Source organism: Ammospiza nelsoni, chromosome 15, assembly GCF_027579445.1.
Source record: "Ammospiza nelsoni isolate bAmmNel1 chromosome 15, bAmmNel1.pri, whole genome shotgun sequence".
NCBI classification, from domain to species: Eukaryota; Metazoa; Chordata; class Aves; order Passeriformes; family Passerellidae; genus Ammospiza; species Ammospiza nelsoni.
Window position 1 is genome coordinate 894627 of NC_080647.1, and position 24228 is coordinate 918854.

At 53.4% G+C, this 24228-nt stretch overlaps 1 protein-coding gene across 3 annotated transcripts in view; it reads right to left on the minus strand.

The window, feature by feature from the left end:
- The window catches only part of ATP11C (ATPase phospholipid transporting 11C), a 55461-nt gene extending 31841 nt beyond the window's left edge, over nucleotides 1–23620 (minus strand). For all 3 annotated transcript variants that reach the window (XM_059482706.1, XM_059482707.1, XM_059482708.1), the window contains exons 1-4: nucleotides 23467–23620; nucleotides 5839–5958; nucleotides 4099–4188; nucleotides 940–1020 (exon numbers count right to left, since the gene is read on the minus strand). In XM_059482706.1, the coding sequence (XP_059338689.1) occupies nucleotides 940–1020; nucleotides 4099–4188; nucleotides 5839–5958; nucleotides 23467–23493 (318 nt within the window). In that variant the 5' untranslated portion in view covers nucleotides 23494–23620. The remainder of the gene's footprint in view (nucleotides 1–939; nucleotides 1021–4098; nucleotides 4189–5838; nucleotides 5959–23466) is intronic.
- Nucleotides 23621–24228: the final 608 nt, after the last annotated feature.

Below are 24228 nucleotides of genomic sequence, written 5' to 3' on the forward strand. Positions count from 1 at the left end.
CAAACCCCTTACCAAGTGAGTAAACTAATGAAAAGGAGGAGTGAGGATCACAGGGACACGTGGAAACAATGAATAAGGCAACTGTCCTCAGACCTCCTTCATGCCTGACAAAACACCAACCAGAGCAGCTCAGACTGAATCAATTCATTTAGAAAACCTCCATATGCATATTTGACAGATTCAGAACAGATTAAAATAACACAAAAATAATCTATATGCGGGGCATGCAACAAGCAGCTGAACTACTGTAACACATTTCTATTATTCTGAGCTGTGGTAAGAACAGACTGACAATATGAATAATACACTCAGCAGCCTGCAACTCCTTCCTATGGTAACGCAGGATGAGGCTCTTCCTCTTCAGCCTTCACTGGAGGAATGAGCATTGAGATCTGAGGCAGAGAGATTTTATTCTACCTCTCCCTTTCCAGCCCCCGTAGATGAAACTTCTTTCTTTATTATTCACTCAGGAAATTTTAAATGGCATGTGTGCCTGTGATGGGAGGCAAAAGGTCTTTCAGCACTGCCAGGAGATGAGGAGCACACGTTTGCAGGACTGGTGAGGGGCTGAGCAGAACCTGTCCTTCCCACCTCCCCACACGGAGCAGAGCGTGGGTGTATTTGGAGCACGTCTCTGCAAGGACTCAGGGAGCGTTTCCAAGAAAAGGAAAAACATTCCTGCAACACCAGGCCTACAGCAGAAAGCTTACTGACCCTCCTGGCCTGCTTTCAACAGCACAGGGATGCTTTCCATTGCTAGAACTGGAGACACCAACCCCACACCCAAAGTGCAGCCTCTCCTGGAAAGCACCAGCGCCCAAATCACCCTCTAAAGGGGGCACCAAACCTACCAGCACACGTTGGTGGCCTCTGAGCATATTTAAATACACATTTCTGTGCCTGTCTCACAGAGCATCTCCCCCACAGTGACAGCTGTACCTGTTTGATAGCTGTGACAGTGATGACAAAGAAGAGCGGGAGGCCACTGGTCACCGGGCTGGTTGGGGTGTCCACTATCACCTGCAGGACAAAAATGGACTGCTGAGCCCTGGGTTTCAGGCTGCAGATAAAACCAAACCTCTGCTGATGGGGGAAAAGGGTGCTGATCCCACTGAGGGCAGCTCAGAGCCCAGCACAGGAGAAAGGCAAGGAAGAGCAGCACCAGTCATCCTGAACCACTGACACTGGGAGGCTAAAAATAACAGCCATCAGCCCAAATTACCTGTGAAATACACTGCAGAACAGAACATGAATATTTAAGCAAACCAGAAATGCAGGCTTTGTGTTTAAGCTCTCCGAGTGGAGCTCAGAGCACACTGTGGGCACCACAGAGGGGCCTGGGGCACAGCTGGATCCTGCTGAGCTCACTGCAGCAGCTCCAGGCACAGCCCAAACCTCTGATCAGCAGTGAAACCCCCAGGCTGTGGGAACTGCTGCTCCCTCTGACAGGGCCCAAAGGGTGAAATGGTTCCCAAGGGGCAGGGAGCCCTTCCCACCTTCCCAACACACCACAGCCTGCTCATTTCCCTGCTGCTCCTGGGGAGACTGGGAGCACCAGGGGCTCTGATGAAAGGGACAGGGGAGCTCAGCAGAAAGGCTTTGTGTGCCCACAAAGGGCCTTTGTCTCTTGTTTGTGCTTCCCCAGCACGCTCACACAACAGCAGCATTTGGGTATTTATTGTTTCAGGCTGCCTGTAAAAAGCTGTGCTAAGGACAGAACTCCTCTTATCACCTACGTGGACATTTTTGACTATGAAATGCTGTGCACTGCAATATTACCCTGCCCTACTGAACCCAGAGAGAAAAGCCAGAAGATTCTGAAGTGGAAGAGAGACACCACAAGCAGCAGCCAGATAAATGGCAGAGGAGTTAAGCAGCAGGAGAGCGAACCAAGATAAACACCAAAAGCATTTCCAGGTACACAAAGCCCTGGCTCACTCAAATGGGTGTAAGGTGTTCCCAAGCAGAAAGTCTGGTGGAAACCCAATGTGGAGGAACAGCTCTGAGTGAGGACAGTGCCAAGTGTCACACAGACACTGCACACAGCAGTGATGGCCACTCACCAGGGCAGTACCATGGAGCTTAGGCCAGTTAGCCAAAAGTTATCCTGCAAAAACTGGACAGGTCTTGGGAATCCAAGAAGAGCTTTGGCTTTCTGAGAAGAGAAAGGAGAGGACCTCCTGCTGCCCAGCAGGAGAGCTTCCTGCTCTGGACAAGTTATAGTTGTATGTATTTGTATTAAAAAGCACAATTTCTGTACACACAGATATAGGAGGACAATATCAGATTAAGTGTCTGGAATAACTCATATATGTATTTAGAGTTTGGACTCCCTGCAAAAGCCCCATGGCCGGACACTACTCTTCCCCTTTGTGGCTGGTGAAAAGCTGAGGGACACACAAGCAACAAGCCAGGAGAAAGACAGACTCCCCTGAAACTATTTTTGGACTGGTTCAGGACTTCAACAGCTTAATTTGAATCCACTTAAAAGCGACAAAGTCCTCTTGTTACTTAATAATTTCTTCTTGGGAGATTCCTTAGGACACTAAGGACCACACTCCAAAAGTTATCTCCACTCTCCTCCTCAAAGCGACTCTCGGTAGATTCCTAAAACAGCTTATTGCCACCAGCCTGGTCTGCCTACACACACACTGGGTGTGCTCATCCAGGCCAGCCCCTTCCACCAGGAGATTCCCTGCAGGCTCCTGTGAGAGCTGGAACACATGAACCAAAGGGATTTGCACTGTTTGTGTGCAGTGTTTTATGCTGAATGCACCACTCTGTCTCACAAAGAGCTGGATCTGCAGCCACAGAGAAACAGAAGGTTTGATTAAATGTTTCACACAGGTAGGGCAGATGCCTCAGGTAATTCCTCCAGCACTGGACACCTCAGTCCCCATGCAGCACCCAGGGGGGACAACCCCAGTAACTTACAGACATTTAAATAGAAGCACGGACATGCAAGACGCAGGTGGCATTTTCCAAGGGATAACCCTTGGTACTGCAAATGCACAGAGTGGCCCTGAGTGCCTTTTTGAGGCAGGGGACGTCTCAGCATGACAAGCACCTGGGCCAGGGGCTGCTCTGTGCAGCAGCCAGGATCAGGGCTGGGCTCTGCTCAGCTGGGTTTGTGTGTTCTCTAATCCACCACAAGGCTGCTTCCTGATTTTAGAGGTGTTCACAGAATGAAGGCCAGGAGGAGCAGCAGGCTCTTCTCTCACCTGTGCCTGAAACGTGCAAGCAGCGAGACAAACCCAGTTTGTGGCTATAATCAGGAATACTCCCTGCTCTCCACAGCCAGAGGGTCAATAGATAAAATGTAATAGCACGTCACTAAGTGGCCAGCTACACAAAGAGGACATCCTGACTCCAGGGTATCGCTTCAGTTCAAGGCAAATTACAAATTGGGTCTGACAAAGTGGAGCAATGCCAGCGCAATGAGGAGATGGAGGCAAGCCAGCTGACGCCAGAGCAAATTGGCCTTTCGTGTCACACTGCCAGCAGAGCCACACACAGCCAGGGCTGGGAACCCTGCTCCTGCACAGCCAGGGCTGGGAACCAGAGCCCTCCCTGCACAGCACAGCATTCAGGCACTCATCCCTGTGTCTGGAATAAATCTGCTGCTTTGCCCAGGCAGAGCAACTTCCTCAAGCTTCCAAAACTCATCCTATGCATTTTCTGAATTTTACTGAGTACATCCTATCTCTCCTGCTTGCCTTGAAACTCATGATATCTGAGACACAAAAATATCATACCACTTGGGGAAATATAGAGATAAGAAACAGAAGTAGTAATGGTGACAAAAAACAGATCTTAATTGTGTAGCATCAACTGTATTTTCAGTGGCTGAATGATCTTAACAGTTAGAATTAAGATGGTTTTTCAGTGTTTCAGCAGTCACTCAAAGCCCATCTCAGGCCCAGATATTTTAATTATTTTGATGCCTTGGATGGTGTGGCAGAATTATAACAGCCTCCAAGTTCAAAATTTCCAAACTTCTTATAAGCACAAACATTTCTAAAGCTCAGCTCTTGTTCAAGCCGTGTTTAACATCAGTTAAGCCCAAACCAAACTCACGCTCAGCCTCGAAGCTCTTACCTGCACGAGGAAGATGATGAGGAAGTAGAAGTTGGCAATTCTTCGAAACTGCTCGAAAAGGTTCTTGGGGAGGAAGTTCCAGAGGGTGTACTGTGGGGAGAGAGGGCACTGAGACAGAGCCAGGCTGGCAGCAGAGCCACAGCGGGATGGGCAGCGCACAGGGAGAGCAGCTCTGCTCTGGCATGGCAGGGGAGCACAGCCCCAGAGCCAAAACCAGGAGCACAGCGCAGCTGGGGCTGAGGTTACATGAAATTCACAATTCCCACAGTGCAGCTGGGGCCGAGATCCCACCAAATTCCTGCTCCAAGTTCCAGCTCCAGCTCTCTGCTGGAACACTGAACAGTCAGAGGTGGCTCACAGTGAGACAACATCTAAAAAGGCATTTGAACAAAGGTGACTTCATTACAACATAGCCCAAAGTGCACACATTTTTTCCAAATTCCCAAAACTATCTCAGAGATGTTTTGTTAAAAAAAAAAAGTAGCCATGCTTGCCCGTACAAATTCAGTATTATGTTGTGCTTCATTATAATTTTAAGAAGGCTGCTGAATCATTTACTTTGGAAAGCATGCAGAATTTAAGAACAACATGGAAAATAATGGGTCTCATATCTATCTTTCCGTCTGTCTGGAATAAAAAAAAATAAACAGTCAAGTCTCAAGACTAATGCCCACTTAATTATAAAAGAGACTGGACAGGTCCCAGGCCTAGCAAATATAAAAGGGAAAAAGAACAAGGACATAACATTCAAAAATAAATCAAGGAAGAACCAAAATTAGTGCTAAAGCAAACCATTTGTCAGTGAGGGAGCTGAGCTGGGGGAAGGTGTCCTCACTCAGGCCCCTCTGCGTGCCAGCAAACATCAATGGCAACGCTGCACCAGCTAAACAGACTGAAAGCTCTTCCCAAAAATAAACCCAGACATACAAAAACTGATAAGATCCAAGATGTACAAAGAAACAAAGGCGAGGGAAAAACCCCTCTGCAGCTCAAGTACAGCAAAACTGAAGCCTGAGTGCACGCTGAGCGTCAGCAATGCTGAGCACTGGCATACAAATCCAGCTGTGTTGACAATATGGAATGCCACTTGTTTGATATTTTACTCCAATTGGCTTCAAATCTTTCGAAATAGCTTCATGAATGTCATGGAGAAAAGCTAAGCAGAAGGCAGATGGGTGTCATCACAGTTCTCCACCATAAACAAAAGCTGCATTAATACCATATGAATGTTTCCCCCCCTTCCATCCAAAGGGATAAACAGAGCATGGTTATTTTTGTCCTATCTCAAGAAAGAAAAATCCTACAGAATAAAATAAAAAAAAGAGGGAATCATATTTTTAAGTCCCTTTATAAAGTAATGCCCTTTATAAAATAAAATTTGAGCTGCTGTTATCTCATGCTGTATTATACACCTGTTCTTTTCTTCCCAAAGGGGATGTGAGAAAACTTTAAAAAACACACCAAAAAAATCCCCAACCCCACAAAATCAACGTGTCCACGTTTTGCTCTTACCCAGCCTACAAGAAAGGAACTTGTCCACATCTCCACTGGCAAAAGAAATCCCCAGAGAGAGCTGGAGCTGCGTGCCAGGGCCGTGCCAGGGCTGCTGCACCTGCAGGGGCACCTTTGCCTCCATCCTGGAGGAACTCAGGCTCTCCCAGTTTCCAAACCCAGCACCAGGGCAAACCAGGGGGAGCACCCAGGCTGAGCGAGGGTGCCCTGGGCGGGCAGGGGGCTCACCTTGGAGGAGACAATCCTGTTGTCACAGAACTTCTGTGCCACGTACGCCTCGGTGTCCGCCACGGGCCGGTGCCCGACCAGCACGGTGCGCGTGCCCACCCGCTTCTCCTCCCCAGCACACTGCAGGGCAAAGAGAGACAGCTGTGAGCCCCAAACATCTGTGTAAAACCAGCTTCTCCTCCCCAGCACACTGTGGGCAGCAAAGAGAGACAGCTGTGAGTCCCAAACATCTGTATTCACAGCCTCTCCTCCCCAGCACACTGTGGGCAGCAAAGAGAGACAGCTGTGAACCCCAAACATCTGTATTCACAGCCTCTCCTCCCCAGCACACTGCAGGGCAAAGAGAGACAGCTGTGAGCCCCAAACATTTGTATTCACAGCTTCTCCTCCCCAGCACACTGTGGGCAGCAAAGAGAGAGAGCTGTGAGCCCCAAAGAATCCAAACATCTGCATTCACAGGCTCCAGCTCCTCAGCACACTGCACTGCTCACTGCAAATAAGGCAGCTGGAACTCAGAAATTCACCTCACTGCCCCAGCCAAAGCACAGAGGATGAAGAAGAGTAAGGTCATTTACCAAAATCAAGGACATGCTGAGCCTGGAACACAGCTTTGCTCAGGCATCAGCTCAGGAGCACAGCCCACCCTACACCCCACCAGGACAGGTCACTGCACTGCTGCTGCCTGCATCTGCAGCCTGCGCCAGGTTGTTTTTCCTTCTTGAAGGAGAACTTGTCTTTATCAAGCACTTCAAGGCATTAGGAACATAATTTAGCATCTATACATCTCTCCCTAGTCCCGACCTGGAGAACCCTTCTGCTCTGGGTTTATTCACTGCATGAGGAAGATGCCAACTGCACCCTCCCTTACGCTCACTCTTCTGCCCAACCCTCAAACCCATGCAGGATGTCTCACCACCACACTGGCACAAACAGATTTAGTGCTCAGCTCACAAACCAGAAGGGTCTGCTTCTGCTATTTAAAAACCTCAGCTAAAATCACGAACGATGAAGCAGACAGCTTCACAGCACAAACTCCCCGAGATGACACACACGGTGCTGGGGAGCCAGCTGGGCCTGCCGGGGGTTTAATTTAAAGCAGAATGAGATGTCACAAGTGACTGTCAGCGTCACGTCATGGGGGCTGCTGACAGCCCCAGTGCTCAGCAGCAGGATGAGGGAGCTGCAGCAGAATAACCTCGGCAGGGAACAGGGCTGCCTGCAGGAGAACACAGCCCTGCACAAAGCCAAAAACACCTGGGAGCAGCACGGGGCTCAGCAGAGCCCAGCCACCTCTTGGGCAGTGACAGCACCTGCAAAGCACAGACAGACCCCCTGGCCGAAGAGAGGGTGTTAACACACAGTGAACAGTACCTGAATGCACCACAAGCACTGGAGCTCCTCTATTTCAATGTAACCCTTCAGCATTTCCAACTTTTGTAGCTTCTTTTAAAGCCTTTCCCAGCCTGTGACAAAGGTGAGGCCAGGCAGGTCCCTGCAGCTCTCAGGGGCTGAGCAGCACCCTGGGCTCTGTCCCCATCGGCACACCCAAGTTCCACACTGAACCAGAAAACTTTATTTTCAGAAACAACAGAACTGTGCAACTGTGCAAGTTGAAATATCAGCTTTTCATTCTGTCCAGGTTCCCCCTTTCACTTAACAAAGTGTCCTTGCCACAGATGCTCACAGCCAAGGAGAAGACCTGGTGGGCACCACAAAGCATTTTGTGATGCTGAACTTAAAATTACACAGTGAATTTAAAATACCCACAAAGAGCAAATGGAGAAAGAGGGGTGAGGGGGAAGGAGTGGTGTTAGACCAGGGTAAGATTTCCTTAGAGTTCAGTTTTCAAGTTTTAAAACATGAACAGGGAAGACATTTGTCAGTCTACGGCTCGAGGGCACTATCAGGCAGCAGGGCTGCTGAAACACCAGCAGACACTGCTCATACTCCACTTTGCCATACTAATCCTCAATCCCACACTTGCTTACACTGAAACCCCCCCAGAGCAGGTGCCAGAACTGCCCAATGCCTGTCCCAAGCCAGCTGCCCAGCACAGGCTCAGCCTCTGCAGACAGATGTGCAGGAGTGCCCTGGATCCAGCTCAGCATCCCTCATCCACAGGGCTCATCACAGGCAGCTTGGAAAGGTACAAACAAAGCCCAGCTGGAGAAAAGGCCAAGACAGAAGGCCTGGGACTATCTGCTGCTTGGGGAAAGGGTCAAACCCAAGAATTTAATCAGTTAAAACCAGTGGATCTGGAGCAGCAATAACAGCAGAATGGATCCTGCTGCACCAGGAGCAGGATCTGCCCAAAGGAAGCAGCAGCTCTTCCCTTCCTCTGTTTCCCACCCATGCCCACACACCTGTAACTAAGGAAGCATTTTTACACCATGCCTGTACCTGGGGAGGGGTGCCGACACCACAGCCATGCTCACAGCTCCAGAGGCTGACGCTCAGAGCAGGAGGATCCTCGTGCCCCACACGATGTCCCTGCACCCTGACAGAGCCAGCAGTGACCAGCTCCACCAGCCCCCAAACCGGGCAGGGCTGGCACACAGCTCCAAACTGGGGAATGCCATCGTGCCCAGCCACACCAGCACCCCACCAGTGACCATCTCCACCAGCCCCCAAACTGGGGAATGCCACCACGCCCAGCCACACCAGCAGCAAACTGCAGCTCTTCAAAGCACAAACCAGACCCACAAAGGCTCCCTGATGTACCTGCTGCATTGTGGAGGTGCCAGCCACGGCGTGCCCAAGCTGAGCCCCAGGAGCAGGAGGCAGAGCCATCCGTCCACGCCACAGCAGTGCCAGGCAGCTGAGACAGACGTCCCCACGCTGGTCCCACCGTGTGCCCGAGCAGGCTCTGGAGCCAGGCGTGCCTGCTGAGCATCCCTGCAGCTCAGGGAGGAAGGAACAGCTTCCCCTGCCCGCTGGCACGGCGCTGGGGAGGAGCAGGGTCAGGGTCTGCCACTCTCACCCTGGCACGGAAACCAGCGAGTTCTGCCTAAAGCACTGCTGGGACAGTGTTCACTAGGATCCCCAAAAGTGTTCACTAGGATTCCCCAAAAGTGTTCACTAGGATTCCCCAAAAGTGTTCACTAGGATTCCCCAAAAGCGTTCACTAGGATCCCCAAAAGCGTTCACTAGGATCCCCAAAAGCGTTCACTAGGATTCCCCAAAAGCGTTCACTAGGATTCCCCAAAAGCGTTCACTAGGATTCCCCAAAGTGTTCACTAGGATCCCCAAAAGTGTTCACTAGGATCCCCAGAAGTGTTCACTAGGATTCCCCAAAAGCATTCACTAAGATCCCCAAAAGTGTTCACTAGGATCCCCAAAGTGCTCACTAGGATCCCCAGAAGCGTTCACTAGGATCCCCAAAGTGTTCACAAGGATCCCCAAAGGCGTTCACGAGGATCTCCTGACTAGCCATGGAGAGCATGGTGCATGTGAAGCCCCAGAGCAGAGGAGAACCCAGATCCAGGTGTGGTGTGTGGGCTGACCAAGCCACACAAGTTCAGGACCAGCTCCTAGGGGGGATCTCACCCTCCAAGCCCCTCAGTTGTTCACCTGCAGCCTCGCCTCACACCCAGTGCAACGCCAGGGTGACAGTGGCACTGTAACCCCATGGTGCGTGCCAGCCCTCCCACCACTCACAGCATTTCATTCCCATTCCCTCCACGCCCACGGTGTCACAGCTGCCCACAAGCAGAGCTGGAAGGGTCACAGCCCATCCTGCCCAGCCCCAGAGGGTGAGCACAGCCCAGGCTGCAGCGGGAGGGGAGCCTGAGCTCAGCATCGAGGCTATCACCCTTTGGAGCAGCCCAGCCCTCGTGGGTCGTTAATGGATTGCTACGTCTTAATAACAGCTCTGAACAGAGACTTAGAGGCAGATTTAGGGAATAACTGCCAGGCTTTTGGGAAAATTATAAAATATGCAGATTAGCACGGAGAGGATTTACACGACTTTTTCCCACTGCCTTTCATGAAAAAATTTAATTCTGATGGCAAAAAAAAAAAAAAAAAGAAAATATTACTTGGATGCAATTGAAGCAGCTTGCTGCCTGGTGGGGCTCTACACAGCCCACAGTTCACAGTGCTGGAGTGAGCTGGTGCAGGCAAAAGCCAGAGTTTCTCCTGCTGTTTACAGCCAAGCCTGCCAAAAGGATTGTTCAAGAAAATAAACAATTGCATTCCTTTCCCTGGCACTTTCTCACCTCCCTGGGCCAGAGGTGTTTGTGTGAGCACTGGGGGAAGCAGAGCTGTCTGTAGGGATCAGCAGTGGGGACAGAGCCAGGGAAGGCACCCTGTGTTCCCCACCAAGCCTGGGGATGCAGAGGGTGACCACAGAGCCACCTGCAGTAGGTGACCACAGAGCCACTGCCGTACCTGTCCCGGCCACCCAGAGGAGCTCCCTGCAGCTGGCAGGGATCACAGCAGCACCAGGGGACCCTGCAGCCACCAGGAGCTGCAGGGAGGGAGGGAAGGAGGCGTTTCTGAGCAGGGCCACCATCCTGTCGGCACCCCCTGAGCACCAGCCCCACAGATGCAGGAGCCTCCTGCGATGCTCCAAGCTGCACTGCAGAGCTCCTGCTCCACTGCCCTGGTGCCTCGCCAAGCCCAACCAGAGAGCCAATCCCTCAGCAGGGCATCCAAAGCAGACTGCTCCTGAAGGAGCTCAGCAGTCCCCAAATTCTGTGCCTCGGTCTGGGCACCTGTCCCTTTGTGCCCCCTTCCCCTTCTCCATGTGCGCCCCCTCCCACAGCAATGTCCCTCCCCAGCACAGCCTCCCACCTGCCCCGGGGACAGACCCCTCCTCAGGACCCCTCCCCACTTTCTGGGAATCCACCAATCCAGCACCACGCACAGCACCCAGACGGCATCGGATAAAAGCTGCAAACCTGGGTAAAAATTAGCAAGCCTGGGTAAAAATTAATGGAGTTAGACCGAGTCCAACAGGAGAGGTGAACCCGTGCCCTGCAGTCCCTGCTGACAAGGAGCCACCTCAACAGGACTATTTCTAGGGCAGCTGCAAACAGAGCCTTTAATTATATCCCCCATATGGAAAGCAAGTGTCTGTGCTACCTTCTGGCCCTGTTTCCAGAAAAAAAACGGCAGCAGAAGTAAAACTAAAAAACCACCAGCATCTGATTTACTACAGCTCCAGAAAGCACCAAAACCAGAACTAACCAGTAAAAAAAACTCCTCCTTTCATGTTTGCTGAAGATAACTGTAAGCCACAACGTAAACACAAATAACTCATAGAAAACAGATCTAATAAAAACCACAGGCATTTAAAAAAATCATCTGCTAAACCAACACAACTACAAAGCTCAAACACTTGAATGAAAGCACAGCTTACATTAAATAGATGCAAAAGAAAGATTAAATCACATTACTTGGCTTCAATCTCATGAATAGTTTGAAGTCTAATTGCTCCTGTATTGTTCCATTTATCATAAAAGTTGTAGAGAAGGCGACCTGATTTACAAAAAAAGCTTGCAAAAATAACAGCACCTCCCAAAACAGCCTGTTCTAGCTGCTGTTTCACTTAGCCTCAGAAGAACAAAGGAAAACACAGCCACAATTTTAAAAAGCCTCCATAAATTTACGGTAACCTCCCCAAAACATCCACCAGCCTCACTGCACAGCCAATGTATTTTTAATTGAGATTTCTTCTTGCCAATTTTCCTACGACTCTTTGTCCTCAGTCACTTCTGTGAGGACACGAGCCATGCTTTGAGAACAGCCTCAATAATTCAGCAGCTCAGGCTGTGCTTACCCACACTGAGCACATCCTTCAGCAGATCTCCTGATCTACAGAGAGAGCTCCATGCATCAGAACCAAGCCCACAGCTCCTGTGCCTGCACGGGAGGGTCAATAACACACACAGACCTTGGGAACAGAGCCAGCCCAATCTGAAATGCGGGGAGCTCATAGGGCCAGGGTGAAGGGCACACACTGCCCGGCCTCATCTCCCACTGGATGGGACTGCTGCTCACTCCTGGCCAGGATGGGAGGCTGGGACCTCAGGAAAACAGAAGGTTGAAATTTAAACCAGGATCCCTTTCCACTCCTCATCCTGGCCAGGATGGAAGGCTGGTACCTGGGGAAAGCAGCAGGTTGAAATTTAAACCAGGATCCCTTTCTGCTGCTCACCCCTGGCCAGGATGGGAAGGAAGGCTGGTACCTCAGGAAAACAGAAGGTTGAAATTTAAACCAGGATCCCTTTCTGCTCACTCCTGGACAGGATGGGAGGCTGGTACCTCGGGAAAGCAGCAGGTTGAAATTTAAACCAGGACCCCTTTCCGCTCCTCATCCTGGCCAGGATGGAAGGCTGGTACCTCGGGAAAACAGAAGGTTGAAATTTAAACCAGGATCCCTTTCCGCTCCTCATCCTGGCCAGGATGGAAGGCTGGTACCTGGGGAACACAGCAGGTTGAAATTTAAACCAGGATCCCTTGCCCTGAGCCGAGGCTGGAGCTCACACTGATATTTCAGCCAGGGACAGGACGTGACCACCAAGGAGGGACCGCTGGGTCACACCAGCTCCAGCCAGGGTGGGGGGCAGCCATGAGAGCCCCCAGACCCCAAGAAAAGGCAAGAGCAGAAGAGCCTTGGGGAAAGAGCCAGGGGGGTTTCACAGCAGCGAGCACATGGCGGGGCTCAGCACACAGCCCTGCTCCCTGGGGATGGCACAGCAGCGCAGATGAGCCCAGCACAGCACCCAACCCACAGCACAGCACCCTCAAAGCAATGGGGACTGCAGCAAGTGAGGGGCACCAGCAGAGCCCGCCCTGTGTCCCCTCTGTCCCCAGAGCTGCTGCCTCACCCCATGGCCAGAGGGAGGGCACCTCCAGCAAGGACAGGGGCTGGGGAATACAGAGCCCAGCCAGGCTGCACTTCCTGCAAACGCTGCCTTGGCCAACAAAGGCACTGATAAAAACCTACAGAGACATGGCTGGGTGGGGAGAACAGGGGAAAAGGCTACTCGAGAGACTCCATAAGGGTGGAGAGAGGAAATACAGAAGTTTTTTCCCCGTGTAATAAATTTAAAGGAGAGCCCAGCCCTATCCCGGACTCGAGGAGCGCCGTGGACAGGGGTGACAGCTGAAAAGACCTTTTCTGGCAGGGATTTTGTTTTTCCTTCTGGAGGCAGCCTGCCCTCCAAGCAGGCAGCCCTGCATCTTGCCAGCCAGCATGCCCCAATGGCTGCAAGCACAGCTCCTGCTCAGCAGCACTGAACAGAGCCAGCTCCACCAGTGATGCACAAAGCCAAAACCAGAGGGGATCAGCTGGGGCAGCCTCACTCCAGGGCTGCTGGTGGTGCAGAATCTGCTGCTCCTGCTCAAACACAAGCACCGACCCTCGGAAGTTTTCAGCATCTCAATTCTTCTTCTCCCTGCCCTGCTGGCAGTCAGGGTTATGAAACCATTGCTCATCTTGAAATCCAGGCAGCAGATCTTTATTTTTGGCAGCCCAAAAGCAAAGTCCGACCAGCATGCCGCCGGCATATAAAACCCGGGCTCATAGGAACACTTCAGGCTCGAGAACAGAAAAGGGACTTTGAGTAAGAGCCAAATGTTTTGCAGAGGTCACAAAGCAAACACAACGAGGTCTTCCTGCCTTCAAAACTCTTCCTCCCTCCTCTCCCCGGCTCAAGCTGCGCACATATGTCTGTTCATCAGCAGCTATCCTAGCAGGGCAGCGAGCTCTCCAGAGCAGTGATTTGGCCTGGCTAAAACTGAAATGAGACCAAAATGGAAAAAACCTCCCAGTTTGCAACTCTCAGTGCTTGCACCACCCAGCAGAGCTATAATTTGTTGGTTTTCCCGTTGTTTTCTGGTCCTCTGAAAGCCTGAGCTCTTCAGTTATGGAAACAAAAACCCCCTAAATACTACGTTATGTATCCCAGCTCAGCCAGACTAACCTCTGCCACCTACAAACATTTTGCCCCTTTTTAAGTTTTCCCAGCATTTCAGAGCCAGGCTGCCAGCTGGCTGGCGAGAAGCCCATTTCCCAGGGCAGTTTCTTGCCTTTCCCCTGGGAAGCAAAGCAAGCCTGGCCTGGCTGAGCACGCTGCAGGGCAGAGGCTGCAGGCTGCCCTGCCAGGATGTGCCTCAGCCCAGCACCCAGGAACCAGGGCTGGCACCCAGGGCCGGCACCCAGGGCTGCCCAGAGCCATCCCCAGACCAAGCCTGCCCCAGGGAAGCTCTTCTGCCCCCCAAACACAGCTCCAGGAGGGAGGGGAGGGCAGCTCCATCCTGCAGAGCCCTGCCCCAGCATCCCGGGGTGCTTCAACCCCACAATGGGTACCAAGGTCCCAGCGCCTCCCATGCTCCTCACTCACGGGTTCAGATTGAGCTTTTCAACTCCCAAACCATGAAAACTGTGGGTTTCTAACGCTGCCCCTTGTACTACAGACAAATGGTTCCACAGAAGCAGCAGGAGATAAAAGGGAAAAGAGGTAGAAATCACCCATTTCAACCCTTACTCCACAGCCAAAACCAGCTCCACGTGACCCAGACCCCACTGGGAATATTTTCATCTCTGGCTACCACAGTGACCAACAGACTGATCCTTGGGGCTGGCAGGCACAGCCACAGCAGGACACTGGATCAGTGAAATCCACCCAGCCAGCACAGAAATCCTCACCATGGGGCCTGGAACTGTTTATCTGCAGGAAATCCTCTGGCTCCTGCTCCGGCCAGGCTGGGCTGGGGAAGGAAAGCAGCAGGGCAGAGTGAGCAGTGCCCAGCAGAGCTGCACACACATGTGGGAAGGAAAGCAGCAGGGCAGAGTGAGCAGTGCCTGGCAGAGCTGCACACACATCTGGGGAAGGAAAGCAGCAGGGCAGAGTGAGCAGTGCCCAGCAGAGCTGCACACACATCTGGGGAAGGAAGGGAGCAGGGCAGAGTGAGCAGTGCCCAGCAGAGCTGCACACACATCTGGGGAAGGAAAGCAGCAGGGCAGAGTGAGCAGCGCCCAGCAGAGCTGCACACACATCTGGGGAAGGAAAGCAGCAGGGCAGAGTGAGCAGTGCCCAGCAGAGCAGCTAGGTGAGCTGCAGACACAGGCACGCAGAGCTGAGCTCTCACTGACCCTCAGCCCGGCGGTTCCCCCGCGCTGCCCCCCAGCACAGCAGCTGCAGAGCCCCTCTGGGGATGACTCGGCCCTCTCCAGCCCGTCAGGCTCTTCCCTAGCCAGGCACCAGGACAAGGGCGTTCCTGCTCTCACCGTCACCAGCAGCAGCTCCTTCAGCCCAGGCTTCCTCTCTGCCTGCCTGCTGCCCACCCTGCACTCGCTGCAGTGGAACCTGTCAAGGGGAAAGTGCCACTTCCATCCAGTCAGCTGCCCCAGAGAAACCACCCCATGGAAATTCTGTGCTCCACAATATCACTGTAAATTCCCCCACGGAAATTCTGTGCTCCACAATACCAATCCCCCCATGGAAATTCTGGGTTCCACAATACCAATCCCCCATGGAAATTCTGTGCTCCACAATATCACTGTAAATTCCCCCACGGAAATTCTGTGCTCCACAATACCAATTCCCCCGTGGAAATTCTGTGCTCCACAATACCAATTCCCCCGTGGAAATTCTGTGCTCCACAATACCAATTCCCCCGTGGAAATTCTGTGCTCCACAATACCAATCCCCCATGGAAATTCTGGGTTCCACAATACCAATTCCCCCATGGAAATTCTGGGTTTCACAATACCAATTCCCCCATGGAAATTCTGGGTTCCACAATACCAATTCCCCCATGGAAATTCTGTGCTCCACAATACCAATTCCCCCATGGAAATTCTGGGTTCCACAATACCAATTCCCCCATGGAAATTCTGTGCTCCACAATACCAATTCCCCCATGGAAATTCTGGGTTCCACAATACCAATCCCCCGTGGAAATTCTGGGTTCCACAATATCAACGGAAATTCCCCCACGGAAATTCTGTGCTCCACAATACCAATTTGGCTGATATGAGGACAACAGCCTCCGGGCATCACAGCTCATTTTACTGCACTCCCTCCCTGAGCAAACAATGTAAGAAAAGGTGAGCTGCAAGGAAGGAGGAAAAAACAAGAAGAATGAAAACCTTCCACAACTCAGACTGAACAGAAGTGGCATGCAAAACACCACCCAAAGCAAACAGGAAAAAAAAAATTCATTAATACTGCATTTCAAGGCTGGCTTTAGCCTCCTGAGTGCAGTCTGAGTCCCTACAGATAGCAGCTGCTTGGCTTTGCATGAATGCTGGGGAGGAATTACACAGAAATCATAATAAAAGATGGAAGGGCTGCTCACAAAAGTGGATTTTTTTTCTCCCTGCATTTAATTTCCCGGCAGTGAGATTTATTTTTTTTATTGTTTTCCCCTCTTAAGCCAATTGAGACTCCAGCAGCAGAGCAGACCGTCGCTGCAGTCAAGCAGTATTTAATTTGTATTACTGCTGAAGAGATCTGGGATGGCAGCACCAAAGAAGCGCTTCAAATTGTCTGGCCTAGCCTGTTGCACATCTTACTCAGCTTTTCTGGGTCCTTTACAGCACAGGAAACAGAGGATCCCTCTGGTCTGCAAATTGGCCAGAACAGTGCAAACAAATTACATGCACCAAGGGAGCAATGCCTCTGTTTCCCACTTCAATCATCTCACAGGATCCTGTTAAGGTATACAGCATACTTTAGGACATGCCAGATGAAGAGATTCTCTGAAAACACACAGCAAATAATTACCAAGCCCTCCATAAAGAAGGCTGGAGTCCTTTCACCTACAGATCCTGAAATTCAGCTGAAAACAAGAGCAAAAAGCCTGCAGCAAAGCATTACTCAGCAAAGGCCACAATGGAGTTTAACAGGAATCCTGTTCAGGATGGGAAATAGGAAAGAAAAGCCTGATCTGAGAGCAAAACACCCAGCTAGAACAGCCTTGCAGGAGCTTACCCTCCTGCGCTGCAGGGCGCAAACAAACAGCTCTGTACAAACAGCTGGATCGTACAAACACTGGGCTCTCCTTAGGGAGGGCAGGACAACGTCTCTGAAGCACTATCAGTTAGGCTGGATGGCCTGAGGAGATGTGCTTTTAGCCTGAATGGGCTTCAGCTGGAATTCCATCCCACCAGCACCACTGAGGTTTGGGGGAAAACCACCGGAGTCAGCAGGAGGAGCCCACGGAGCGGGCAGAGGGGCTGCACAAGGGGCTACACATTTCAGAGAGGATATATAGGTTCTGATAGCACCTGTGGCAGGGAGCATCCCTGTGAGAGCACCAAAACCATGGAGGGGAGCAGGAGCACACCCCAGGGCAGCTCTCCTGCCCCCAGAGAGCCTCAGCTCCTCTCCCCACGCCCCTGTCCATGTGGGGCTCAGGACCCAAATGCCCTTTGCAGCCATCAGGACAGTGCCCTGTGCCAACCACTGCCCAGCAGCTCCCTGGGGCTTGGCCCAGCCTGAGACACAGCCCACAAGCAAAAATAAATATATTTATTTAATGCATCTCTGTATTGCTTAAATGCATATTTAATGTGCATATATTGCAAGCATGTATATTTAATGCACACACAGCTACTGAAGTCACTGCAGCCCTGGGCAGAACAGGCTTTTCCTGACCCAGCTGCTGCCAGGGCGAGGGCAGCAAAGAGGAGACCTTTTAAAAGAGGCAAGTTTCAGTGTCCCCAGGCTACAAGTTAGTAAATCAAGCTTTAAAGCAGTTTGCCACTCACTGCCATCCCCTGCAGCACACAGCAGCCTGGCTGAACCTCAATATTGCTTGCTAATTGAAGTAGGAAAAAAAGATCTTATTTACTTGCAGGAGTGAGGAAGCTGGCAGGGGCAGAGCTGCAGCGGTGAGCCAGGCTCTCCTGGTCCCACAGCATCACCTGTGGGGCTGCAAGCCCGGGCTGGACACAGGTGCGCTGGTTGGGACAGCACAGGCAGGTGAGGTCCGCAACACCCAAACCAGCCCGTCCTTCCCAGAGCTCAGAAAGCACAGAAATATTGCCAATATGAGCAGTGAGGAGCAGACTCCAGTCTAGATGCACAGGTAGGGCATTTTCCAAGGTAACACGGGCAAATGGGGTAACAGCACACTCTGTCACCCGGGGTCCAAGCTGCCTGGAAATTCCCCCTTCCCAGGCACTCCCCTGTCCCTGCAGTGCCAGCTCCTCTGCAGGTGGGGACATGTTCCCCACCTGGCCAGCCCAGCATTTTCTGGCAAAGGGTTTAACCTCCCAAGGGAGCACAGTCCCACAACGCCAGGAATTACTCACCTGGGACAGGAGATGCAAGCTTGGTGCCATGGCAGGAAGATGCTCACAGGGACCAAACCTGCACTGCTAAAAACGTGATCACTGGCAGACAACGACTAATCTGGGTGTGAAGGTTTCATCTGACTTACAGACACCGTGAATGCTCTCCATCAGCTCTTCTTTAACTAACACTTAAAAAAATAAATCTCTCCACTAGAGACAGCTACAGCCAGAACACAGCAGTTTTATTCAGAAAGGAAACACATAAACCAAAGGCAACAGGATGAAATTAAAGGCAAGGCTGAAAAGCTTGTTATTAATAGACGTCCCGTTTGCTTTTACAAATTTTCTCATTAAAAGCAAATTGCCATGTCTTCAGCTGCAGCTCCAGTCAGCTCAGCTCCAAACCTCTCCTGCACAGCCCAAACAATCATCATTACTCCTAGGAAAACACCAGCTGGGGACAAAAAGTGGCATGGAGGGAAGAAGAAAATACAGCCAAGACTCATTATTCTGCACAGAAAAGTTTCAGCATGGCCCAGGTTTAATTAGAAGCATCACTTATCATTAATGTTTGACCGGTGCTTTCCAGCCCTCCCTGGAGCCATTCCCAACTTCCCAAACTTTAACTGAACACATGAACACATGCAGCTGTTTATCCCAGGCCACGCTTTTGCTTTTTGTTTGATTTTTATTTATTTTTAGCCAAATGGCTGAGCTATTTCTGGGAATAAGGCTACAGTTAGCAGACAGTTAAAGAGGAAACGGTTACAGGAATTTCACAAACCCCCGCGTCCCCCAGAACCTGAGAAACTCCCGTGTCCCCATTTTCCAGGGAAGGAGCAGCAATGGGGGATTGCAGCCCTAAGCTTTCTGCAGCCCCAGCTTCCCCATTTGAGCCTCCCTTGACTTCTCTGTGGTCAAGCATGGGCTGCCCTGTGGCTGCTGCAGGGGAACTGCCTGAGCACAAGGGATGCTGCTGTCACGCCAAACACATCTTACAGAACAAAATTCCAGCAACTTTCATAACAATTTCAAGTGGTTTCATTGAAATCTGTACTCTTTTCAAATGTGGGATTTTCCCCAGCAGATTTCTCTGTGCCACCTGGTGTCCCAGAGACACCCCAGCCCCAGCCTCTGCTGCTCACAGGTTTTTGTCACACCAATGAAAGCAAACACTTCCTGCAGAAGCTGGCATCTGACATGCAGCCTCACTCTCCAGGTGCTAACAGGGCTGGACTGGGAGGAAGAGACAACTCCTACAGCTTCCAACTCCGAACCGTAATCATCTTTATTATTAGAATGGGAACTGCAATCACACACTAATGTTTGGTTCACACTCTATGGGAAAAAAAACAAGTGTGAAAGAAAATCACAGATGTGTAATAAAATCTATTTTTGCACACAGAGCACACTTGCTGCACATCCTAAAGATGGGAGTGTAAATCAGCATCCTCCACCACAGCCTGGGACAGCTCCCACACCCCCTGAGCTGGGCAGGGACAGCCCCACAGTGCCCAGTGCCCCCCAGGGGCTGCCCCCAGCCAGCCCTGCCCCTTCTCCCCTATTCCCAGTGCCAAATTTACTTCCCATCTCAAGAGTGACTTTGGGCCATGTCCCTTTTTCAGCCTTTTTCTGAATAGGTCTCAGTGGGGTGGGTATCTTCAGGTAGGACCTGCCCCACAGGGCCCCATGCCCAAGCTGGGGTACCCACGGCTGGCACAGCACAGAGGGATGAGGGAGCCCCATGCCCAAGATGGGGGTACATGCCTGCTGGCACAGCACAGAGGGATGCCCAAGATGGGGTGCCCACTGCTGGCACAGCACAGAGGGATGCCCAAGCTGGGGTGCCCACTGCTGGCACAGCACAGAGGGATGCAGAGCCCAGGAGGAGCAGCAAGGGAACATCACTGCAGCCTGTGACAGGGCACAGAGCCACAGGCCCAGCCCAGGGACAGCCCTGCACACCCACCCAAGGGACACCTCGTTCCCAACACCAGGCACACAGCGCTGAGAGCCAGCAGCTCCCAAGGAGCCCAGCACTCGCCAGACACCAGGGATTTACCAGCACTCGGGCTGCAAAGAGGATCAGGCCCCAAGGTATTTAATTAACTGGAATAACACAACTAAGGTCCTATTGTTACACTCTGCACAAACACTCCAGCAGAAGAGTTTTGCTCCCAATTACAGACTGTTTGTTGTTTTCTCACTTATCCTGGGTTTGAACACAAACAGGAGAGTGCCAGGGCAAGGAGCTGCACTGACTGCAGAGAGATCCAGCACAGAGCAGCAGCCCAGGGGCTCAGCCAGCAGCAGGCACCCCAAGAGCAGGGAGAGCACCCTGGGGTGCTTCCCCCACCACCCCGGGGTGCTTCCCCCACCACCCCAGCCTTCCTGCATCATGAGCTGGGTCTCAGCTCCCAGGGCTCGCTTCCAGACTGGCCTTAAATAAAGGCAAATTGGGAGGAAAACTGCCAATAACAAGGGCATCAGTGAGTTCTCTTTCTGCATTCCTCCCTTATCTCTCCCCCAGCCCGGGTGGGCACTGCCCCCAGCCCTGGCAGAGCTGTGGCCCCGGGGTTCAGCGAAGAACAGGAGAGCAATAGGTGAGAAAAGCCCACTGTGATGCAGACACAGGGAGCAGCACTGCCCAGCCAGCTGCAAGTGGACAATGCTGGGAGGAGCCCAGCCCAGCAGAGTGACCCCAAACCCCCCCGGACACCCCCACACTTCCCCACCCCGCTCCTGCACCCTCCCACAACAGCCGTACAAGCAGCAGGAGACTAAAAATAAGACTTCAGTGCTAGAATCTGTTTCCAAAAAAGAATTAAAGTTATATTTCAAGTTGACAGTATCTCCTAAAAGTGGATTAACCATGGCAATTCAATCCCACCTCCCCGCAATGATCCCAGCCCCACTCTTCCTGTGACAGGGATTATTTCGGTGGTGCAAATCAAAGTTCAGAATCCAATTTGTTTCTGAGAGCATCAGTCTGCACCCCCAGGTAGCTGTGCAGACCCACATGCACCACTCGACCCTTCCTGCTCTTCTCACCATCCCATTTCATACTCTATGCAGGATCAGAGTTTATAGGAGGGAAAACCAGAGCCACAGTCATGCTGACAGGGCAAGTCACCTCCATTGTGCCTAAGCTGTGAGTTACAACTGAAAACAGGATTTTGACTATCTCTTGGTATTTATGAGCCTCAGGCAGAGACCACACAGTGGAGAGGTTACAGCGCTTGTCTGAGCAGCCCTATGGGATCCCAAGTGCCAGCAAATCTGCAGCCTTTAATAACTGCAGCGAACTCCTGCAATGCCACGGCCACAGGATGAGCCTCCCTTGAACAGCACTGCCCATCCAGGAGCGAGGGCCAGGCAGCACCTCAGGATGGTTCAGAGCCTGGCACAGGCTGCCCTGTTCTCCCATGGAGCAGGAGGGAGAGGGCTGGCCCAAGGCTACCGTGGCAGCCTGCAGGGCTGGGGACAGGGCACGAGCTGCTCTATCAGCCAAGGCTGATATGGGGGACCCACACCACTTGCACCAGCCTGATAAACTGCTCCATGCTGCTGAAGTGCTGCTCACAAAGCCAGGAGGTGCAATCAGTGCCTAACATGACACCAACACTGCAGCTGACCTGGCACTCGGTCCTGGGCCCTGAACAGAGCTGCTCCTCCAGCCACACCACCTCTCTACCCTTCCCAAGGGCTGCTGCCATAGCCAGCCCTGCACAGAGCCTTTGGAAATACCTGGGCTGTGCAGGGATGGTTTCTCTGCACCCCAGAGGACATCACACCCCAGCAGCACTGAGCATCTCCTCTCCACACCGAGGGACCCAGAGGCGACACAGGGACTGTGTGGGACCCCGGGCAGGGCAGGGGCTGCTCCTCACCCGCCAGGAGGGTGCTGGGTCCAGCAGCCAGGCAGGCACCTCCAGTACCCGCTCACAGCAAGCAGCCACCCGAAAAAGCTCTGCACTGAACCCAGCGGAGATGCCTCAAACCACAAACGCCTCTGACATGAGTGGCACAAAAACTGCCGCTGGGCTGGGCGGGGAAGGAAGCACTCAGGGCAGAGCTGAACCCAAAAGGCATCAAAGCCAGTCAGGGCACTGAGTTTCCATCTCATCTATCTGTCCCCGAGGCTGCAAAACAATGGCTGAGGTAGGTGTGTTCTCCACAGGGCTAACCCAGAGCCTGCCACAGAAACACCGCCTACAAACAGAAAACCGACCCAAAAATCAAACCCTTCCCTGCCCAGCTCCGCAGAGCTACCTCCAGACTTAACAAGGCGATTTAGAGTCCCTTGTGCTCCAAGTCTGGAAAAAATATCTCGCTCCAAAGCAAAAGCGAACAGGAGAGCGCGACTCGGGCCTGAGGGCAAAGCCAGTAACCGGGAGCGGCCCGGGAGCGGCCCCGGAGCCCCGCACGGTGCTCGGGCTGTGGCTCAGCCAGGCCAGCCTATTCCCAGGGCAGCTTTCCAGCCCCTTGGCCCAGAGCTGCCCAGCTCCGTGGCACGGTGCTCGGGCTGTGTCACAGCACACACACAGCACACCCAGATCCGTGGCACGGTGTTCGGGCTGTGTGACAGCACACACACAGCACACCCAGCTCCATCGCAGGGTGCTCGGGCTGTGTCACAGCACACACACAGCACACCCAGATCCGTGGTACGGTGCTCGGGCTGTGTCACAGCACACACACAGCACACCCAGCTCCATCGCAGGGTGCTCGGGCTGTGTCACAGCACACACACAGCACACCCAGCTCCATCGCAGGGTGCCCGGGCTGTGTCACAGCACACCCAGCTCCATCGCAGGGTGCCCGGGCTGTGTCACAGCACACACACAGCACACACACCGCCCCAACTCCAGGAACTTCGCTAACTACGCACTGCGCAATCAATGACACTGCTGAACAAACAGCAGCGCCTGGAACGACGGTAAAACACCGCTTTTCGCACATTTGCTGCGGAAAAGGAAAACATGAGTAATTACAGAGCCCAGGCCAAGCAGTGAGGTCACGGTGAAATCTCCGAGCAGCCTATGTGGCAGCGGGCAGGGATCGGGATGGAGCCGGCGGGGGCAGAGCCGCATCCCGCCCCGGGCAGGAAGAGCCACGCGGTCCGGGGAGCGCTGCCGGCCGGGGAAGCGCCCTCCGGCAGGTCCGGGAGGAAGAAACAAGGTCTGGGCTCGGGCAGCAAAGCGAACTTCTGGAGGGCTCGCAGGGTCGGACGGAGCCGCCGCGGCGGGGCCGGGGCCGCGGGCGGACCCCGCGGGGAGGGGGATGCGGGAGCCCCGCGGGAGAACGGCCCCAGCACACGGCAGGGAGAGAAAAACAGCGAACTTTGCCCGCCCGCGCCCCGGCCCCGCACTCACCAGGCGGCTGAGGCTGCGGCGGAGCATCGCGGCGGCGCCCGGCCCCGCCGCGCTCACGGCCGCATCGCCCGGCCCGGCTCCGCTCCTAGAGGGGCTGCGGGCCGCGCCGCCGGCCCCGCTCCGCTCCGCGCTCCATGCCGCCGGCCCGGCCCGGCCCCGCTCGGCCCCGCTTTGTCCCGCCGCTGGAGGCGGCGCCGCCGCGCCCGGAGCAGCCTGGGAGCAGCGCGAGCCCCGCCAGGCCGCCAGGGGGAGCCACCGAGCCCGGACGGGGACACGGGACGGGGGAGAGCCGGGGACAGGGCAGGGGGACAGGGGACACACGGGGACAGGGCAGGGGGACAGGGGACACACGGGGACAGGGGACACACGGGGACAGGGGAGAGCCGGGGACAGGGGACACACGGGGACAGGGGACACACGGGGACAGGGGACACACGGGGACAGGGGACACACGGGGACAGGGGAGAGCCGGGGACAGGGGACACACGGGGACAGGGGACACACGGGGACAGGGCAGGGGGACAGGGCAGGGGGACAGGGGACACACGGGGACAGGGGACACACGGGGACAGGGGACACACGGGGACAGGGCAGGGGGACAGGGGACACACGGGGACAGGGGACACACGGGGACAGGGCAGGGGGGACAGGGGACACACGGGGACAGGGGACACACGGGGACAGGGGACACACGGGGACTTTGCAGCCTCCTGGCCCAGAGCTGCCCAGCAGTCCCTGGTGCCTCCAACCTTCCTGCAGCAC